This window comes from Lichenostomus cassidix, chromosome 4 (assembly GCF_008360975.1).
Source record: "Lichenostomus cassidix isolate B80296 chromosome 4, HeHo_3.0, whole genome shotgun sequence".
Classification (NCBI taxonomy): domain Eukaryota; kingdom Metazoa; phylum Chordata; class Aves; order Passeriformes; family Meliphagidae; genus Lichenostomus; species Lichenostomus cassidix.
Genome location: NC_139484.1, coordinates 15,761,217 through 15,783,966, shown reverse-complemented (window position 1 = coordinate 15,783,966; position 22,750 = coordinate 15,761,217). Strand labels below are relative to the sequence as shown.

The window sequence follows — 22,750 nt, the reverse complement described above, 5'->3', positions numbered from 1 at the left end:
GGATGAGGAGAGGGGAGAGGATTTCTTGTTGATTTTGACTCCCATCTGACCACTGCTCTCTCTTTGCCTGATCAGAATCTATTCTCCTGTAATTTGTCATAGATAACAACGATAGTATTGGCAGCATTTCTATTAAAATCTCTGTTCATTTGATGTCTAACTATGCATCTGATAGAATGAGTCTGTCTTTCCTTGTTAATCATCTTGTTATCTTATTACTGGGGACAGGTCCAAAGCAATTTCTTGAAATTCTGATGGCATATTATGGATTTCTGTTGATGTTTTAAAATGTAGGTAAATTAGCTCTTAATTTGTCACCACCTGGTATTTGTTTAATTATTCAATGGGAGGGGAATTTCAGCAAGTTACAGCTTCACAAAACTAAGACCTTCCCTATCCATATATATAATTAAATATTTATTGATACATGCACACACATTGTCTCCCCCAATGGCCAGCAACCTGAAGCAAATTTTCCATAGACCTACAAAACCAGCATTTATTTTGTAAATTGAAAATGTCTCACATGAAATATAACCTTGATAACGAAGAGGAAAGAAACACCACAGTGCTAGATAGTCATAACAGCATTTCATCAAGTTAAAAAGCAATGTAAAAGAATAAAAGTGACAATAACTAGCTGAACGTAGATACAATTTTGCATTAAAAAGCCATGAAACTATTGTGGACAACTAGATGAACACGAGTGAACAATTCCATGCTGTTGCCAAATAAAATTACTAACCTCCTGCTGGAGTAATTAATAAGAAGCAGATAAAGAAGTCCTCCATAGGATTGATAGTGTTTGTTCTGCTTCATAATGGTGGGGGATTACCATGAGTACTGTACTCCTGAGCCTTCCAGTTCAAGAAAAAATAGTGGAATTACTGAAGGGAATCTGTAGAGAAGACAAGTGTGAATGACTCAGAGTCTAGCAGATGAGTCCTATGAGAAAAGATCAATGTGGTATTTTTCATTCTAGAGCAGAGAGGATTAAGGGGTTGCTTGACAGCATTCTTTGAAGACATAAACAGGTATTCAAGATCAAACAGCAATTCTTTCTTCATTTCCCTAGGAGAGAGAGAGAAGGAATACACAGAATGATTCAGTTTAGATATTGGGAAGACCTTTTCTAAAAGTAAAAGTGGAAGAATCTGAGTGCAGAAGGCTGTAGAGGTTACACTGGTGAAGGTCCTTAACAAATGGTTGAGGACCATAAATGTCCAGAGGAATAAACTGGAGTTAACCAGAAGTTCAGGATAGACTAGAGGTCCCTCCATGAAGTTCCTCTAAGGTTCTGTATCAATCTTTATGTTTCCAAAGCTGTAGGGTGACATATAGTTACTCCAGAAACATTGCCTTGCAGTACATGCATGGATTTTTGACAGGGCATTAAATTTGACTCTCTTGTCCCAGTAGGAAGATTATATTTACTGGCATGAAAATAAACAATTAATAAAGAAATTAAAAGTTTTTGAACTTACAGACAGGTCCTCCCAAGAATGATACCCTAGGAATTAAATGGAATTTGATTTCAACACCTATATGCTGTAGGTGTAAAAGCTGTGGTAATGTTTTCCGGAAGCGTTCTGCTCCCATTTATGAATCTGGGTGCAATCAGCACTGAATAAAGTGGGGAAAAATTATGTTCCAGAACTCATAATTTTTTTAAAATATCATCCCTGATGCCTAAAATGCACTGCAGTCCTTGTACCCAAACCTGCATATGGCTCTGCATGGAATTATGGCCATTAGCCTGCCTGCACTAAAAAAGGGATTTAAGCTGTGAATACTGACTGTATTATTAGTCTGTGTTGCTTAAAATGGAAATGCATGTGAAGTGTTACAATTCATTCTGAAACAATATATGTAAGTTTCCTATGGAAACATCCTGGTATATTTTTAGCCAAATATTGTTGTAAGGCTTCGTAGTATTATTTTATTCTCTCAGCTTTGTTCTGCAACATCAGAGCTCATATATCAATGTAAATGTCAAGAAGCTGCTCCTATGTCCTTTCAGAGTTCTGTTGCAGAGAACATATAAGGAGTCAAATTGGGCTTCTTTCAAATTAACCAATTGCTGTAAGCATTACCTGGGAAAGTTTACCATCATCTCCTCCCCAGTAAGGTGTTCTGGGGACAATACAAAGCATCACAGCAGGGACACACTGAAAGTCTGCAGTGATCTGATGTGCCATGCCCAGATAAATTACCATCATTTAAACAAAATCAGATGCATGCCTGCATGCACAGCATCAGAAGTTGGTAACATGCTGGAATCCTTCTTACATGGTATTTTTTCTAGGCAGCTGAAATAAAATTATCGCTCTGCTCTGGCAGAGAATTTTGGCATGTGTTTGACTTGTAAATGCACAACAAAACACCTGGATTCAAGGGACAATGAAAATTGAGCATATTCTGAGCTTAACCAAGATATGAGGGAATTTACAAAATATGTTCTTTAGATTTTGTAAGTATTTGGAAGTATTAAGTGCTGAACTCCATGCGATCAAAATTCTCTTTGTTTCATCATGTGAAATGCTTTTGCAAATCTGCTTACAATTCATGGAAACTTTTTATCCATTTATTATGTTCAGGAAAGAAAAAATTACCCTCCTTTGATTTAAACTATTTTTTTTAAGGAAAATGCCTAAATCATTACCTATATTAAGCATTTTTCGATCCTGGTGCTGTTAAATGTGAATGAACAATACTTCTATTTTATGACAGCAGTGCCTTGGAAGTTCTACCAGCAACTGAGAGTTGTCTTTCACTTTAATCTGCCAGACTCGTGTGCTGCACGTGTGTAGTGAGGAGCGGTTTATGTACTCAGCACCATTTCTCCACTGCGTTCTATTACTAATGCTTTCTGGGTTCTTTGTTTTGTTTTGTTTCCCCAGACTACATATCCAACCAGAACGGCGAGCCAAAATCTCAGCACAAGGGACAGAAAGTCAGCACATACTCCCACCGAGGACCCTTTTAGACACCCGCCGGGCAGCCAAGCAGCATCATACGAAAGCAAGAGCTGTCAGCTGTCGAATTTGTGTCTGAGCAGCCTCCTGAAAGACAAGGAGATCGTGGAAGTCATCAAGCACTCCCGAGGCACGTATGAAAGCCTGGCTTCAGAGGTCACCCAGAACGGTTTGGCTGTCACAGCAGCCAGCGCAGCCAAGCCAGCATCCAAGGCAGACAGCTTCCCCATGTTCTCAGGAGCTCCAAAAGACCAAACTGCTGTGCCTCGGCAGCACAGCACCTTCACAGGGAGGCTGGGACAGCCCCCGAGGGGACCCATCTCCTTACACATGTACAGCAGGAAAAATGTTTTCCTCCACCACAATTTACACACAGCAGAGCTGCAGACTTTAGGCCAACAAGATGGCTAACAAGGTGCTTATTTTCTTGCCATGGAAGGAGAGTCGATTAAAGAGGGATGTAAGCTCACCTAGAGCTCTGTCTTCAGTTCTCATCTGCTGCTACTTTCATGTGGAAAAAAAAATAAAATTACCGTCTGTAGGTTCTGTATTTTCCAATACTGGACTGTCACAAAAGGATGAACTAGATTGTTAAATAACTGGGCTGATTTGTCATGCAGAAGTCACCATGGGTGTAACAAATTGGACCATTTGGATGGCACTGCTAGTCCAATATTGGCTAAATATATTTCTCCTCTATAAGTCACTATCATTCCCTGAAGTTCTAGAAGATGATCTTAAATAATACCTGTATGTTTAATAATATTACTGTTAAAGTAGATGTGAGGAATGAATAGATAAGTAATTAGTAAACCCTCCTGAATTTCATAGAGACTAGGGAAATAGGGAGTCAGAAATCTTTAAGGACCCTCTTTTTAGACTTTTGGTTTTTTAATAGAGTGAAATTTGGTCACTTACAGGGTGTTTGCACTTCCTGCTGTGTTTCATGAGTGCCCCAGGCCGCAAGCAGAGGAAGTGACTGATTTTCCTCCAACAGGTTCACAGAGACTCACCAGGTATTTGAGTCAGTAATTGGGTCCCAAACTGAGGATGTCAGCTTGTTTCCTCAACCTTCCCTTGCCTCTTCACACTTCTATTTAACTACATTTCTTTGAGAGTTTCTGCTCCATGTCAAGTTGTGGTGATCTTTATGCTTTACAGGCACTCTGGCACTCATGATGCAGTGTGACATTCTGCTGTGTAATGCATCCTATAATTTCATTTCACTTCCCAAACCAAAAATGCGTGAAAGACTAAAGCAAGAGAAACCATCTCATTACCCAGGCCAAATGACCTGCCTAAGTCATAATTTCTGTGGGCTGTGTCATCTGTGCTTCAGGACCTGTTGGTTTGCACCAGCTCAGTGGGTTTGCTATCTTGACATGTACAGACAAGTGAGATTGATTTACTGCCTGCTCTCATGGGAGTATGAAATCATCTGGTCACGCCACACAACTTGAAGATCTGTTGGTAGCAAAAGATCTGGTTTTCCCCTCTCAGAAGGTTTAGAAACATCTGGGTCCAGTTGCTCCAAACACGTGGCAAATATGAAACATGACACTTAGTTTACAGCCTCCCTGATGCAGGGTAATCTGTTTGGGTTGTGATGGCACATGCAGTTAGTATTTTATAAATAATCTGGCACGTTGAAGTACAATTGAGGCAAATCTGAACAAGGCACCTCTGTCTAGCTGGTGATTAATAAGGAAAGGCAAGGGTGCAGCACATGCTCACACACAGAAACAAGCCACTGTGACTTAACAGAAATAGCATATAATGAAAAATAAAGCTTCTGTAGCCACTGAAAATCTGTAACTTTTAAAAGGTAAATTGCATAGAGCATATAAAGTGAACTAATGATAAAATTTTACCCAGTGTTAAATATATCTGCTTCACTATTTAATATTTGGATTAATACAAGGATTGGTTGGACCAAGAAAAAAACAGACTATGAGCTTGGCAGATATTCTGTGAAGTAATTTCAGCAGCCTGAAATTTCAGGCTTCTGTTTATTGAGGATTTTATTTTGATTAGAGCAGATTTATTACATTATCTGATGTTGAAGAGAGCAGGTTTTGTCTAAATACTCTGTAGTGATAATTTTGGGTATCCAGAGATGGATACATAAGAACCAAGACAAACATTTGCCAAAATTCTTCATGTTCATGTGTGCATTGCTACTGCCAAAACAGACTGTGCAAAAATTGCAAACACAGCTTTACTGAATTAACTGTGGGTATGCAAGACTCCCAATTCTGCACTGAAACTTATAATTTAAAGTCTACCAAACAAGTTAAAAATAGTAATAATTTCACTACTCAGAATTACTTTTTCTTCTTAGCAATATCTTAAAGTCATGGCAGATTTAAAGGACAGTTAATTCTCTCTTAACAATTCATTTCAGTATTGCTCATCTCAAAAGCTGATGTATGCAATTGAATTTCAGATCTGTAAATAAATTAAACATACACTGTAATCAAGGAATTTTTTTTCCAGGATACAAATGTACTGTACTATGTGAAAGAAAAACACAAAAAAAAAAAAAACCTAAACAAACCAATACCCTCTTCAGTTTTAGGTTATGTATTGTATCTATAGTTGTTTTTTTCCTGGGCAAATGGACTTTTGGATTACACTTTATTAAAAAAATCCATCTATAAACTTCAAAAATAGCATTTTAAGTGCTACTATTTTCTTGGAGAATAATCTTTTATAGAGCTGAAGCTTAAAAAAATAAAAAACTGGAAAAACAGTTCAATGAAAGCGAGGGATATTTTTAAAATGTCATCTTGAAGCTGTTTTATATCAGTATTTTCAGCATTGTTATGTTATTTGTAATACTAAGGGTAAATCTCACCCAGAGAAGGGTATTAGCCACATGTTAATGTACAGTACAGCAGTAACTGTAAAACAGAGGTCCTTTGTTTGATCCTCTTGTGTATATAGTAAATCATAAAGCAACAGCATGTGGACATTCTTGCAGTGAATTGATTCCTTTGTACTGAAAATCTCTAGTTTTTTAAGAGTTCCATGTACAAAATGATTTATACATTTCTCCAAGGCTGTACATATCCAAAGACATGACACCGGGGGGAAAAGGCTTTTATTATTTTTTTCCATGGATGTACTTTTTCTTCCTTTCTTTTTTTTTTTTCTTCTCTTTCTGTACAACAAAGCGTAACTGCAAAGTTTCTGCTAAAATTTACTTGTTGTTAGTTCCATGTCTTTCAGTGTGACAGAGGGCATTTTAAGGAGGAGGAAATCCCCAAAGAAAAACTCTTTCCATTTGAAGCAGCGTCCGTCCCATTTTTTTAAAGCAGTCACTTGCCAAAAGAAACCTTAGATCTGTGCCCTAAATATTTTTTTAGTGATTAAACAGAGCCACACCTGAAATGGCTTATCATCATCTCTAGGCTTACCCTGACCAGAGTGCTTCTACAGGACATGAGGCAATAAGATGGTAGGGCCAGCCCTGGTCATAAATCATTGAGATGGAAGAAAACACTTGTCCAGTACAGTTTTTATGTTTGGCTTTCAGAGCAGTGGAAAGGGTTTTTTGTATACCTTCTGCAGGTGAATGAAGCTCAAGCTGTGTGCTTGTGCACACTGGGAAGAGAAGTTTTACTACAAAGATATCTCCATTATTTAGGCTATTTAGCAGCATATGAAAGCATCCAGCAACATAAATTTCTGCCACCTTTCAAGACAGGCCAGCCCTCTATATGTAAAATGAAACAGCCAGAATAGATCCCTTTACTCAAATCCAGGCTCTTACTGGTTTTTATCCCAAACTAAACACATCCAGGTAAATGTTAGAAGGCCTTTCCATATGTGGCTTTTTTCCTGGAAATTCTGAAAGGGTGTGTATCCAGACTAAAATGCTCCAATGATGTTCAGATAAGCACTTGAAAGCTTACCAAAATGCTCATGTTTGTCCTACAGGATCATTACAGTCATTGCAAGTTCATTACTAATAAAAACTCGTATTTTTCCCTTTCCTAAAAGCCAGTTTGGAAGTAATGATTTCTGTCTGTGCTGATTCACTTTGTACTGTTAAATACACAGTATACTCTGCAAACTAGTAAAAGTAAGGTATTTACAAATCATGTAATGTGCCATTTCTCCACTGGTTTGATTGGTATGACATTGACTTTAAATAGATTATACTGAGTTAAATCACCTGATGATTGGGATTGTGGCCTTTAATCCAACTAGTCTTGGTTTATGCACAGGAGATCTCTGAATTTGGAAATCTTTCCTGGTTCACAAAAAAGACAAGAAAAGATTTGTCCTAGCAAAAATGCCAGATTGAGATTTATGTTGAATGCACTTTTTTTGTTCCCCCTTCACATTCAAAAACAAAAAATCCCTGCAAACCCCTTTGTATATCTACATAGATGAAACAGAACAACATCTAACAAAGTGTAAAATCTTGAAATAAATACCTGGAGAGAAAGAATCCAGGGGAGTCTTCTCATAGATGTTCGTAAAAGTGGATAACTTTGTAAAGATGTTGATAAATTCTGTATCTGAGTGCAGTAATGAAGTATGTTCTATGGCCTCTACAACTCTCACTCTGGTGATTTTTGGGGGGAGAATTTACTGTTTGAAGCTTGTTCTAGACCAACCAGGCAGTACAGTGGGAGGAAGTACATTGAAGATAACTGTGGAGGTTTTCTCTCAGCTTGGAGAAACACAGCATCATTTCCGGGATTTATCCTAGTGTTCTTCAGCCAGCAGGAAGCTGACAGAGATTCCTCAGGAGAACAGCCTCCAATCATGCAGACCATCACTGCCTCTAAATGGACTTTATTGTAACATGTCCTGTATAAGGCTCTTCTGAAATAATTGGGAGATTTCAGCAGCTGCAGAACACACCTTGCTGGGTTGTTGGGGTTTTTTTTTGAGATGAAAATGCCATGTGCTGGTTTTAACCTTGGAAACCCTTTTTGGATCTTGCTTGCTCCCTGGTGATCTGCCCAGGACGTGAGAGTGTCCACCGTGATGCATATGATACCAACTCCTCACAGTATAAACACACTGGATATCCTCCCTATGCAGCTTGAGATTTGCAGTGTATTTTCAGTCTACGAGAGCTATCTGGCTTTGATTATATTTTTCTTTGAGGATCTTCTGTTGTTGCAAAGTCAGTGGAAGTATTGAAGTATTTTGAAAGATTTTTGTAGTTAATTTTATTTTAAAATACACTTAAAATTTATTTCCCTGTACCTAAAGACAAGGAAAAAAAAGGGGGAAAAAACCTTTATCAGCATAAATTTTCCATAAATCTGAGATTCTCGTTAGCCACAGCTGTCACTTGCATTCTGTACAGCTGTGAAATGATTTTGAATTTGCTGTTTTTGTTGCCTTCATTACCTGCAAATCATTACCCCTAGTTCTGGGGATTTTTTACCATCAATCCAGTACTTGAAACAGGGAGGACTGTTGAGGATTTCTGTGGAAGTAGCCTGATTTTTTGAAAGCAGCGCATCAGTAAACTTACCTGAAGGTCTCTGTGTTTCCTGGGGATGGAAAACCTATTCTGACTGATCTTAACTAAGAAAGATTTGTGAGAATCTGATGGGTGTGGCAAGTATCAGATCTGTTTGGTTTCTAAATCCACATAGAGGTTATAGAACAGAAAATACTGCACTGAGAAGTTTTTTACTAGTGGGCAAATAATATTTTCTTATATTCTGAATATATATAATGCTTTTCTGTGTCTCTCTGGATTTCAGGAACATTTTGCTTAAGTATGGAGTTGTGATGACTCTACACAGCTTGCACCACAGAGTTGTTTCTACTATGAGAAGGCTCCCCTGGATTTTTTAAATTTAAAATATCTCATCATTAAAATGTTTTAACATTTTCCCCCAGAACTGCTGTGCTGCTGGTGTAGTAAAAAGCAGTATATTCACAGAAAATGTCCCTTTCCTATCTGGGTAGGCTCCAGCTCTGCTGGTGAGTTGTGCTCACAGCTGATTTACAAAAATGGTCAAACTTACTTTGCACTTACAAAAACAAATACTTTGCCAGCTTTGAGTCTGCTTTTGTCACACTGAAAAGGCCCTCATAGCATAGTTTTAAAATGCATATGGATATCAACAGTAGTAGTAGAATTTTAATTTATTTTGTATTTTCCATTGTGTCAATGCACTTTATATGAGGGTTTAATACAAACTGCACATTGACTTTTTTTCCGAGCCTAAACTTGGTTTCAACAGGGTTCAGAATTCATACTTAAATTTAAGCATGCAAGCAATCTCATAAAACAGTCAAATCCCTCTTCTTTAAAAAGCTAACACACAAAAACCAATTTTTTTCTGACATAATTTCATTCATATTTATTGTTTGAAAGGTTTGACGTATAGAAAGTATATTTACTTATATCTGAATATAACTACTTTTCAAATACCCCACATAAGTAGAAAAGATAAGAAACTGCCTTCATTCTAGTCACTTGTCCAGCTACACCATTAGGCTCTGTTTGCCAAATCAGTAATTTCTTTTTAAAGAAAATCTATTTCTTTTCCATGGTTAAGAGTGTGAAAAAAAAAATGCTTTAGTACACGCTCTACAGAATGTGTGGAGAGATGATCGATATAACAAGGAGAATATAAGCAAAGTCCTTAATCAGTGATTCATCTGATTTTTTTTAAGCAAGAGGATCAACAGGATATAAAAATCTGTGTAAGAGGAGAACAGATGTTTTGTTGCTCAGAAAAGTCTAATGGAAGGGTAAAGGCTGACAGATTAATAACTCCTTTTCTCTTCCAGGGCTGGTGGTGCAGAGCCATTTGCTGTGAAATAACACTGAAGCAATATTTATAAAGCAAATCTATTGGAATAACAAGAAATGAGATAAAATGGTCGTGTAACACCCCAAAGTATGGTTAAGGGTACTTTCATAATTTGATCAAACAGCATCTGAGTGAATTTACATCTTTTTATTACCAGGGTATTATCTTTATCTGAAGGGTAAGTGTAAGCGGAACAATGCAATTTGCATTGTAACAATTCAGACAAAAAAACCCCAAACCAACAAAATAAAGATTGCAGCCCTAAAGCCTTGCACTTTGTACAGTCTTCTCTATCTATCTGAAGTAGGTTTATGTGATTTTATTTCCTGCAGCCATGGTGATGCCCTAATGTTGGGTAACAAGGAGAAAGCATTAAAGAGAGTCACAGTCCAGACCCTCCATCAAGAGCTGCATTTGATTAACAGGGTCAGAGTTTTGGTTTTCCTTTCCAATTAAGGACCAAGATTCTTGTGAGAAAACCTTAATACAGCTTGGCCTATGGGAATTTCAAACTGATTAGGGGACAACTAAAATTTTAATTTAAAAAAAAATATTAAAACTTTGACTATTCTTGAAAATATGCTCTTTAATACTGCTGGAGGCCATTAGAGAGCTTTGGGCATTTTTCTATAAACAAAAGTGTTCTGCTTCATGTATTAAAATTTGACTTTTTTTTCTGATCATTTTCTCATTGTGAACTTGTCTATGAGCATCCTGCTGTCCAGGATGGTATTTTTAAAAACTACTGACCACTATAAAAATTGAAGAACTAGTAAGACATTGAATTTTGTATTCTATGCTGCTAAGCACCCATTTAATTTTAATTACAGTACACTGCAAGGCTAGTTATATACTATTGGAATTCATTTTTAAATCCAATTGGCAATACTGTAGAGATTCCTTGAATTAAGAGACTTTAAAAGAACAACACAGATGAGAAAAGGAGGAAAATATTAACTTGAAGGTTAAGTATATGTAATGCACTGCTGAAGAGTATTGAAGAGTAAAATACTATGAGAGACAAGGTAAAGCTTTTTCACTGAACAAACTCTACTCAGTCCAGGATCACTTTGCTGATTGAAATGGTAACTTAGATTTAAAAGGAAAGGAATGAGAATATTTTTGCTAAGAGATAACACACTTACAAAGGCAACTTAAAAATCAACTTGGAGCAGAATCTGCAACAGTGAAGGTTTTTCCTTCAGGTATGGTCTGAAAAGAAAGCTGTAAAATGTTCTGATTAAACAAGTTCATTAGTGATTTTAGTGGTTTTACTCTACAAAGCCATAAATTGGTTAAATTCATTTAATGGGCAGATACTTTGTAATATTTAAAAACAGCCAAGGCATAACCTTAACCTTTGACTTGTATTACCACACGTCCTCTGATTTTTTTTTTTTCTTTTCTGTTCTTTTTTAAATTATTTTAAGGTTTTGTAAATTCTGTGCAATAAGAATCTGATTGTTTCAAATTCGGTCATTTTGCACTGACTGAAAACAGATACATAGCCTTTAGATGAGAACACTGTTGTCTCTGAAGAATATCAAGCAGCATTCTGTTGGTTTCTTAAATCAGATTACTAGGTTAATTATTTCTGTGGATTACTTTGAAGAGTTATGACAGTTTGTAAAACAGTACTATGGGATTATGTTGGTATTATTTAATGGTCATTTGTTCCTGTTTTCTTTGTCATTATTTTTTCTTCTATGTTTTATGGAAAGAAATATTATTTTTGAATATTTGTATGGACTTTTAACTTTAAACCTTATTGTAGAGGTGCACATTCATATATTTCCATATTTGAAATGAACATAAAGGGCTCTTACAGTTTTTTTTCTTTTCATGCTGCTGAAAGATAATTTGTTAATAAAATTCCTGTGTTCTATGATGAGCCAGTGTTGGTTTTGTCTTTGAAAAAGCTTGTATTTCTTTGATATTTCTTCATACTTTTCTTGGGAAATACATACTGCACTTTAATAAACACTAATTCTTTTAAGGCTTAATGCTGTTAGCAATCTGTCACAATAAAGAGACATCATTTTTGCTGAGGTTCTTTAATCACTTGATGAGGATTCTGGGTTGAAGATATTTGATACTGTGCTAATAATTAAGTACAAACACCTGTTCGGAACATTTTATAAAATCTAAAGGTTATATACAAAAATTCTACTGTGTTGCAGGAAAAAAAAAAACCTCTCTGCCTTGGTATTTTCAAATTCCTTGTTACACTAACTCCTGAGAATCTAAATAATTTTGCTTACACAACATTTCTCAGTTCCCTGCTCCACTTCTCAGTTGTTCTTAGTGTGAAAAATGTAATTTCCATAAATAAAATCAGTCTTTACTTTTGTTTTTCTTCTCTTTAGTGTCTTGTCCCACTATATTCTTTTGCTTATAGTATGTGTGTATTTGTTGTCCATCCCAGTATTTCAACAAAGGATGTTATAAAACACTCCTCCACTTTGCTTCCTTTTCCCCATAGCATATCTAAATGATATGTCTTAACATTCAAATGCCAAAATCATTAATATTACTTCAAATATAGAAGAAATAAGCAAACTTTCACATTTGTAAGGCTATAAAGTATTAGTCACTAAGAGTAGTATATAAATAAAAGGAGCAGGAAGACCCAAGTGATTGCTCATCATGTCATAACTGAGTTGTATTTCAGCTTTTTCCTGCATGTAAATAATCCTTATGGGCTGCATTCTCAAACCAGGAGGTTGATTTGTTTGGGTTTGCTTCTGGTTGTTGGTTTGGGGGATTTTTTTACATCACTCCCAGCATACCATTTTCACTCCCTGCTTTCAAAGTCTCAGCTGGGCTTCCAATTCTTCAGCTAGAATTGGCTGTAGCTCATTTCACAGTACTTAGATGTCTACTACTCTCTCAGTAATACTGTTTAAAATATATGTCCCACTCTAAGCTGTTCCTTCCTGTTACCATCCTCTCATGAATAGCTGCTCCATTCAGTGCTGTTTATAGTAATTCTTTCTAGCATTTGGGTCCCTGGCAGGAATATGAAGCTTAATAGGTTATTTGACTTTATATATATAATCTTCCAAGGAAAAATAAAACTGAAATAGAAGAAAAGCTTTTCATCTGATACTTTTCTGTGAATTTAAATTACTGTATTATCAGTCTTCTACTAAATGAAGCTCAAGAAACATCAAATTAGATGCAAGTGCTGGAAAGTGGAAGATTCTTTGAAATTAGCAGAGGTTCTACAAAGTGCTTGGGAGCTAAGGAAGCTTTCCCACATAACATAATTTCTACGAAGCTTGAGTGTGTCCAAAATAAGGGACAGCTTAGTCTTTGTGTTGTGATAGTCTTTAAAGTGCCTGAGAATTTTTTTGTGGTTACATCATATATGTTTCTTACTTCCTTGTAAAGTGCTCTCATCTTTTATGAAACAACGGGACAGGAATTTATTCCCTATCACAGAAATACCTCAAAAGCTACTGATGACTGAGCGTGAAACAATATTCATCAGACAGCAAAGTAATTCCTCAATTAGTTTGTATGTATTCATAATATTTTACGGTGTAATAACTCAAAAAATAGCATGAATGTTGTTCCCTTAGGCTGCTGCATAACAGCCCTGCTTGAAACACTGACTACATACAGATATTGCTCCAAATTGTTTCAATGATCTCTATCTATTCCTCTTCCCATCCTTCACTTTTTTCCTTTTCCTGTATTTTCCTTTATTACAAATTTCTATCTGTATTCTAAACTATTTTGACCCCTTCAAGACACTGAGAACATTAGGAGCTGATCATCAACCTGTAAACTTACCAACCTGGTACTAATCACCTGGTAAATAAATCAACCTGTGCTTGATTTATTTACCAGGTGATGAGATAAAGTACCAGGCCTTAAAAGGTAAGGGTGGTGAAAGGCAATTATTACTACCATCATTAGTAGCAGAGGTTTGGGGTGAGTAGCACCCAGGAAAAGGTAGTGGAAGTATAATTTGGTGCAGGACAATGTAAAGGGCTGTGAGCAGCATAGTCTGATTTATGTGGATTATTTGTTGTTTTGTTAGTTGGGTTTAAGACTATAGTACTTTAGGCTCTTGACTTGATACAGATGCCCAAATTCAAGATTTGTCTGTACAAAAGATGCTACAAGAAACCAGCTGAAGAACTGCTTTGGTAAGTCCATGCACTCCTATGGTTTAGGGTTCTGAAATACTTGTTAAGTGGAGATGGTTATGCTGTGGAGTCCAGTGGTTTTGCACCCATGAAATAGCATTGTGTTTTGTTTAATCCTGTAGTTTGTTATCCTCATGGGCCTGTTAGTTGTACCAGTCTATCACAACTTGCCTGTCACACTTCTCTTTCTATTAAACTGATTTTCATTTTGAAACATGAATCGTGCCTGCAAAAGTCAATGTGATGCTCCTCCTGTTACTTAACGTGGCTTAATGGAGAGAACTCTGGCTACAAATTAAAGTTGTGTGAATTTGTGTTCCTAGTTCTGCCAGGTGTGTGTGATAACTTGGTGTGTAATCCTGGGGAAGTTATTTCATTTGTGTTATTGCTTTTGGTGTTAGCTTTTTGGGGTTTTTTTTTTGGTTTTTTTTTTGTTGAGATTGTGATAGCTTAAGGCCCAAGACTCTTGATCTTTAAGACCCAAGTGTGAAAAGCATCCAAATCTGTGGTCTGGCTCTAACCTGTGGACATGCACACACAAAAAAATCTAGTGTAAAATTTTATAGATGAACCCTTGTGAACCTGCTGTCTCTATCCCTTCCTGAATCCTTTTTGCTTTCTTGCTGTAAAGATACAATCCTTTGCATGTCTATTTGATTCTAAGTTGAGGTTTTTAAGCAGACCTAACTAGGTAAGAAGATGAGAAGAAAAACACTGTGATAGGATCTTGGAGTAGGAGGAAAAGGAGTCAAAAGTAGCCCTTATGAGCAAACAGAAAAGCACTGGCTCCAGCAGAGGAACCAAACTGTGGCATTTTCTCTGCACTCAATTAACAATTAGAGGAGCTAAAGCATCTCAGTGTCTTAGCTGCACCAAGACTTAAAAAAGTATGAACTAGAGAAGCATCAGAGAAAGTGCATACGAAGTAATTTTCTTTATTAGTTTCTATGGTAACACACCACTACATAAAGCTAAAGAAGTAGTCCCCAAAATGCAGTGTTAATTCATCCATGTGAGCAGTGTCACTGTTTGTCTGATGTGCAAAGGCAGAAGGAAACTGCAATATGTAGTGGGAGCAATCTAGCTGTTAAACTGAGAGCTTGAATCATCTTGGAGCTGCAGCACTGCAATGCATTGCTGAGATAAAGCAATTTGTATGGACTGGGAGGTGGCACTGCCACATACTGACCCACATCCCTTCTCAAAAGGCTTATACCCTGTAACAGGATTAATGCAAGCAAAATGAAAATCTTCTTTTGCTGTGAAAGGAAGGCCTTTAACTCATAACCAGTGGAGAAGCTCATAGAATAGAAAAGGCAACGCATCATGCAGAGTGACTGGGATCCTTTTTTAAAGGTTTTCACACATCCAAATTAAGTTCAATGGGACTTTGGCAGCTCTGATATTGCTCTCAGGCTCCTGAACTGAAAGGCAGACTCCAAGAAAAAAAATCCAGAACTCAAATCTGGTGTATCTGTTTCAAACAATCTGAAAAACCCTCCCAGGTTATGCCTTGAAAAACAACTTCATCTAGTAGTTGCAGAAGGCAGTGCTGCCTCAGTGACCAGGTGACTCTTGACAGACTTTAAGGCTGAATTGTCTGCTCAGAGGCTACTTGCCCTTCTACATTCTGGCTATGATACAGGTGTGTTTATATATAAATTCTATCTCCTTAAATTCCTAATATCCTACTTCTCTTTCTTAGCTATTATAGAACAGTCATCTCAAAACCCCAGTATCTTAGTTCAGTGATGGTTTTGTTGAATTGTTCCACTGTTTCATGGAATCCCAGCCCTTTTTCTGTCCCACTCTCCACCTGGACTGTCTGCCTTGTTTGCTTATACCAAGTGTCTGACTGGCCCTAACAGCTCTGCCCACGGATCTATACAAGGTGAGGAGGTGAAAAAATAAAAATCAACATTTCTGCTCCTTCAGAGCAACAACTAGAAGCTGGACATGGTATATTAGGAAGTCTAAATTAGCAGTGGATGGCTCTGAGGAAATGACTGTTTTACTCTATTTCAAAAGTGATTATAAATTAATTAGAAATTCATTTCTAAGTTTAATATTCTTGTTCTACCCTTTCAAATATAATTAACCTTCTAATTGTATTAGAATGTGGAAATTTAAGGCTGCTATTAATGAGCATTTGTATACACTCAGTGAAAGAACTCTCAGGCTTAGCAACCTGCTGACTTTTTTTTTTTTCCCTTTGGAAATTCCTGAGGTTATATCCTAGTAACTATTATTTCTGTTATGATTGGAGGAATAGAAGAAACTCCCAGAGGGAGGAAATGCTACACCAACACACATGCCCATAGATCACTTCCATGGCATCCTCCCTTGTGAAGGTTTACGGACACCTGATGGGATGCACTTTTCTCAGAGGGAGTGGAAAGGTTTTAATACAGGAGCTAGTAGGGCTCTTTAAAGTCATTTGAAAGAGGGAAAGGGGCACAACCAAGCTTGTCAGTGATCAGCAATGGGATGGCATATCAAAATTTGAGGAACTGGGTGCTAGTGAGGTCCCTAAATCTGCTCTGTGAGGTGTCAGCATAGACATCTGATAAATAATTGGGGAATCATCACTCCTGTCAGCAACCCTTGTGCTGGCTTGGGGAGGGATAGGTTCAATTAACCAACAGGTGTCTTTCACTTGAGAAGGAGCTACATGTCTTGGTAGTTTGCAGAGAAAATCCTCTCTGTGTTTAATGTTTTGTACTCTGCGTGTGAAATCCCTTGAGGGACTGTTTCTGTGTCCTGTTCTCTAGAAGTTACACTGCTCGAGATCCTTGTCGTGTCTTCTCTTTCCTCCCTCTCAGAAGATCTTGCTAGGGCCAGACCTGGGCTGCCTTCTACATTAGCTAGCTTGTAAAATCAGCCAAGAACCTGGACAGTGGAGGCTGACAAACAGGAGACCCAATAATTGCCTTTTTTCTTGGCAGTGCAAGCTGAATCTTCTCTGGGTCTCCATACAATTTAGCTCCAAATTACAGCTAAAATCAGCCAGCCCTGAATGCTGATTGCCCCAGTGAAGATTATTTTTCCTTTGCTAAGAAATCAAAATTGCACTGTTTTAGGCAGGCTGCTTCAGGACAAACCTATGATTTCCTCCAGTTGTATATCAGCTATGCACTGATGTCATTCTAAAGCCTTTCCACGATGCTGCCTCCATACAAACTGGAGAGCTGTTCTTTAAACTAGACACAAAACCATCCCAGATTTAAAAACTGCCCTCCCTCCCTCTTTAAATACATGTCACTTCAGTGTAGCTTAAATTTGCTGTAGAAGTGTTGCTGAACAAACAGGCAGCAAAGCCCACAGAACACACAGAGAACACATGTCCTGGCCCATATGGAATGCATGCTCTGACCTTGGTGCTGTGGTATTGGGAAATGTCAAATTCTGCCTTCTGAAATAGCTGCAGCTTGTTCCACAGCAGCATGGGCACGTGGCCACCAGGTCACATCATATTATTTGGACCTGCCATATGGGAATTTAATTTATCCAGGTGGTTTTAGCCTTCTGTCTTCTGACAGAATGCAAAATGCTTGCAGAATCTGCAGCTCCCAAACCCCACTTCTGTGTGTTGTAATTTCACAGAAACTTTTAGCCTTTAGCCCACAAAGGATCAAACTCGCTTTATGCTGTATCACTGAAACTGTGATATGCCTCCCAGTGTAAAACCTGCTGGTGGTAAATATATCCTGGTGTGAGTTTACATGTGTATAATTAAAATCTGGCACATAAGAAAACAGGAGCTGTGGCAGCTTCCTGTTTGGAAGGAGTACTGTGAAGGGAGCAGAGTCCTTATTTTGCTTTCTGTGGTCATTACAGTCAACTAAGAAAGTGAATTATTTAAGGTATTTATAAAGCAGCAAAATATTCATAGAAATTGTTTAAGGTCCCTTAAATATTTATAGAAATAATGACAATCTCCATCTGTCACCCTAAAAACCATGCTGACGATTGTTCAAGATCTGTAATACTTGAAACTGTCTGGCAGGCTGAGAAGGGCAGGAAGAGAAGCCATTTGTTTCTCTCCTATGCAGATTAAGAAAATTGTGCATACAATTGTATATATGTAGCAACCCAGCAAGTAATGTATATGAACACTTACAAAAGCAAGCTTTTTTTTTTTTTTAATAAGAAGAGCAAGCCCTACCTTAAGCTCAGTAAGTCTTTCAAACACATCTCTTGTATTTTCATACAGTAGAGTCAGAATAATCAATATGCAAGACAACTTGGGTGAGTCTATTAATGCCTAATCCCCTGGGGAAGGGATGTGGTGTGTGTAGAGAAATGGCTGCGAGAGTATTTTCTTTCAATTTGGAAAGAGTGCCCTACGGTGTAAAGCTGCTGTCACAGGAATGCTTGATCACACACTGAGTCAGCTCCCCCATTATCAGTGCCATGGGATGGTGTGGGGCAGCCTGAGACTCTCTAAGCAGTTTCTGATGGATCAGAGCAGCAGTGGACTTCAGCAACCCCCGGATGAGATGCCCTGAGGGTTCCAATTACAGCCACTCTTGCAGGGACTTTGTTGCTGCCCTGTAAATGCAAACTGAATGAATGGCAGATAATCTGTGCCTGGGTTTGCTTTAGCTACGAACTGTGCTGCTTTTTTGGTGCTAATAGCAAAAAATGGTCTCATCCTTCAGCGCAAGTGCCTGGCATTCACTTTGCTAAGCTCCAAAGATAGCTCAGGCTCTTGGGCACCACATTTCTCTTCTAAGAAAGTGTCATTTCCTGGATAAATTCGTGTCATTGAATGGGATTCTGTAGTCTTAAGGTGCCAAGTGCATTGCTCTTCCAGTAGGCTGTCCTTACACTTTTGGGAAAGATGGTAGCTTTTTCTGGGTGGTCTAGGGACCTTTCTTCAGTGTGACAGCAGATTTGAGAATTTAACCCTGTATTGTGTTGTATGGAGGACTAACATGGCCAAGGTCTTATTAATTAAACTACAAGGGTTTTTTTAAGTGACTGAGAATTTGACTTTGAAAAACTCTGTATAACACCCAGCAGCAGTACCCTTTTTACAGTACATTAAATAAGCTTTTTGAGCTCCCACAGCCCAGTCAAACTGCTAATACTTAAGGCTAAGAATGAAGTTTTTGTTTAACAACATGACAATGGTTTGCTAAACTAGGGAGGAAAAAGGAAGCTTGATTTCAATAAGTAAACATGAGTTATTTGCATTTTAAACCAAACAAACACTCAAAATATAACACTTTTAGTCAAAATTACCATGTGCTTATGCTTATTTTTGACTAAGTACAAACTCTAGCACAAAAATGTGGCCATGCTACTTTTCTCATCTCTCTCTCTCATCAACTGCCTTCCCAGGTTTAGTCTAGATTTTTAGTCTCATCCAGAAAACAGGCTGCCTAAGTGAAGCAAGTCACAACATGGGATGGGGGAAATGGTACAGTTTATTTTAAGGACACCAGGCTTGGAGCCAGGTATTGATCTGTACGATTTTTTTTCCTGTTTCTACTCCCATAATTCAAGGCAACTGGCAGGGTAGAGGAAAACACAGCTTGTGCTCCAGATGCATCCAACCAGTCATCCCAAGGTCCTGAGGTTGCTCCTGATTGTCCTCAAGAGCTCTTCCTGGGAGGAGCACACTTCCCTGTGGGTTGTCTGGTGTTTCTTTTGGGCTCTGTCCCTCTCAGGAGGGAGTCACCAATGACAACTTCCCTTCCTGCTCTCTCAGTGAGGTGCTCATGAGCTGGGAGGCAGAATTGACTCACCCCAGGCAATTCCAGGTGGTCACTGACTGCTGGTGGTGCATTTGTGTCAGCGACAGTGGACTGGTGGGGGCAAATTCTACCTCCTCAGAGTCCCCCTGAGGCTCCTCAGCCTTTCCAATGCCTCCCTTAGCTCAGCCACCAGGCTGGGCAGACTGTCCACCTGGTCACACCTGGACAGCTGCTATCCCTGCTGACCTCTGACACCAGGGACAGGCTCAGGGCAGCTGCATGTTGTCATGGGAGCTCTGCCTAGATCTCCACATCTTTTGCAGGGAGTGCAGAAGGATGTATCTCCTGCTTGCCCCACTCTGTAGGGGCTGGCTGCTTTTGTCTGTGTTTGGGTGGCCACCATCACTGCTGTTACCACAGTTATTGTGAAATGTGATCAATATCTAAGGACAGAGTTTGGCTTCTAATTTCCAAATATTAGGCTGGAGCAATTCCTGGTCCTGCACTGTCAGTTTTAATCTTTGATGGTGAAGAACTTTTCAAAGTATGTCCCTAATGGAAGTAATGGTCGCTGTGCAAAAATAAAAGCAGGTTGCTATATTGGGAGGTAAAAAAGACTTGTCCTTGTCTCTTATACTTTGCTGTTTGGAATTACAAGGATGTTGCTTGCCAATAATCTGGCTGACAGTCACCTTTTGAAGGTTATTGCTTCCTGATAGCCGGCAGAAAGCCCAATCAGGAAGGAGAAATATATAAGCTTCTTTCTTAATTTGCAAGGACATCTGCTGAATTTCTAACTTTGGAGAAGAAAATTGAGAAAAGGAGTAGATGGGCACAAGGGCTAAGAACTAGGCATCAAAATATCAGGCAAGGTTTTGAGGGGGGAAAACAAGGATGGGTACTTTGAGATGCTGAGAAGATAAGGTATCTTTGACCTTTCATTAGCTCATCAGTTGTGTTGACAAGTGCTTTCTCTCTGTCAGGAGCATTATAACGCTTTTCCTTTCATCTTTCTAGGTACTGATAAATACCATTAAAAATACTTCCTGCTCTGTGGCACTATATATGTGATTATAGTGACAGCATGTCAGCCTGCATGACAGGCCAAGGAGTAATAGATCGGTGAAAATTACATGTATTACTGTAAAAAAGTAACCTTTTCTGTGTGACATGACAGCACAGGACCATGCTACCTCTTCCAGGCTGACTGTTTTGAGTTAGGGTGGTTTGTATTCTAAGTGACTAACCTTTCTTGGTCACCCACTCCATGTAAGGGCATCTGGAATGGAGTTATCCCTTCTCCAAGCATGGGAATAAGGCACTCTAATAGCATATCCTTCTGTCTCAGTCAGGGAACAAAACTACATTATGCAGGGAAAAGAAGAGTCTTTGAGGTTTTAAGTGCATACTAAGTGATGCATCACTTCAGTTTGGATACTGAGCTGTGCAAACAATGCTACAAACTCAGTTCAAGCTAACCTCTTAAATATTTAGAGGGTTTTTTTTTTTCTGTCCCTAATATGACATTTGAACCAGTTGGTAGCAAGTTTTTGCAACTTTCACAGTCCGTATAATGTCTGAAACCTTGAGGTGCCTGTATTTGTGTTGTAGGCAAGGGTGTTGGCTTGATCCTGTTAAAATTACTTTTGTCATGAGTAATAAATGCAAGCTAGTTCTTCTCAGGTTAATCAGAGTTTGTTACTGATTTGAATGACCAAAACCATGAAAACCATAAGAGCAAAGTGATCACACCAGTCTGAGAAGTCAGATGAACTACAATTCCTGTACTTTAGCTCCAAAAAGAATAAAGTGTGTTCTTTTTCTGTTTTTTAAGCTCAGAACAAAAGCATAACTCAATACAATCTCAGTAAAAGTTCAGTATAATGAAGAATGGCTAGAAAACTTACCCTACCTAAAAATATGTAACAGGTTTAGAGCCAGCTTTCCACTGAAAAGTTAATCCTTATGTACAGGCATGTTACTTATCTACCCCTTCCACCACCCCTCCTCAAATGTTGAAGACTGAGCCATTTTTTCTTCTATTTAAGAAAATCAGCACCTGTTACCAAATATGTGTATTTCATTTCTGACCCAGTTTTGTCTTTTTTTTTCTTTGCTGTTAGAAATGAAAATGGACAAAGCCACATGTTTAAAAAAAAAACCTATCAAAGATTTCTTTTTCTCAGTAAGACAACCAAAGAAAAGACATTTCCATGATAGAGGGCTCAGAAATTTTTGGTGGCACTTTAAATCATGAAAATAGTTGTAAGACATGTGCCCATTCAGTTAGCTAAGTGCTAACTTTTCTCGGGAAGAAAAAGTCATATGATCCTATGGATGCTTTAAATTTTGTACAGGACTTCAACAACAGTTCCAATTATAAATGGTATGGCCTCTGCCCTTTAATAAGCATACCATGCCCAAATTTATTTTGATGCAACTTTGGTTTCTAACTTTAGGTGAGAAAGAGAGTAGATGAAGTAAAGTGGAGCAAAACAGTGAAATGAGAGAGGCACATTTTGATGTCTTGTCTTTAAAAGTTCTTAGTAAAAAGTAATTGACAAAATTGTACCATGAGATTGTGACAGGTGGGAGAGAGCTGTGCCAGTTAAAAGGTACAAAAAACTGGTATGGATTGCAAAGAAATCTGAACTGTAAAACATGTAGTTCAGAGATGATGAGGGTGTGAAAAACTACTAATTTGTCAAGGTTATAACAAGAAGAGGGTAGGGCAGCCACACATATAATAATAATTTAAAATAACTTAGTTATTTACGTCAAACCTATCAAGAGAATAAATGCAGTGCTATGCCAGGCAGTTTAAATTGATCCCCATGTCTCATGTCCAGGAAAGGCAGTTGTGTGACTTAGAATAACTCAAGTCCAATGCAAGCTTAGCACCTCTTGGTAATCAATTTGTGCATACGTTATAGCTATTATTCTCATTTGTGGGTTGGTTTTTTTTAGATGTACACATCACTGACTACAAGCCTTCAAGAGCTGACTAAAGCTTTTAAATCTTGTCTAAGAATTTAGTCCTTTCCAAAAAAATATATCCATTGTAATATAGGTATGAAGTACTGAACATTGATCTTCATGTGATGAAGGCAAGATGT

At 38.0% G+C, this 22,750-nt stretch overlaps 1 protein-coding gene across 7 annotated transcripts in view; it reads left to right on the top strand.

Annotated features, from left to right (window-relative positions):
• CCSER1 (coiled-coil serine rich protein 1) overlaps positions 1–7,075 on the top strand; it is a 621,919-nt gene extending 614,844 nt beyond the window's left edge. For all 7 annotated transcript variants that reach the window (XM_085058017.1, XM_085058025.1, XM_085058019.1 and 4 more), the window contains one exon: positions 2,901–7,075. In XM_085058017.1, the coding sequence (XP_084914143.1) occupies positions 2,901–3,386 (486 nt within the window). In that variant the 3' untranslated portion in view covers positions 3,387–7,075. The remainder of the gene's footprint in view (positions 1–2,900) is intronic.
• Positions 7,076–22,750: the final 15,675 nt, after the last annotated feature.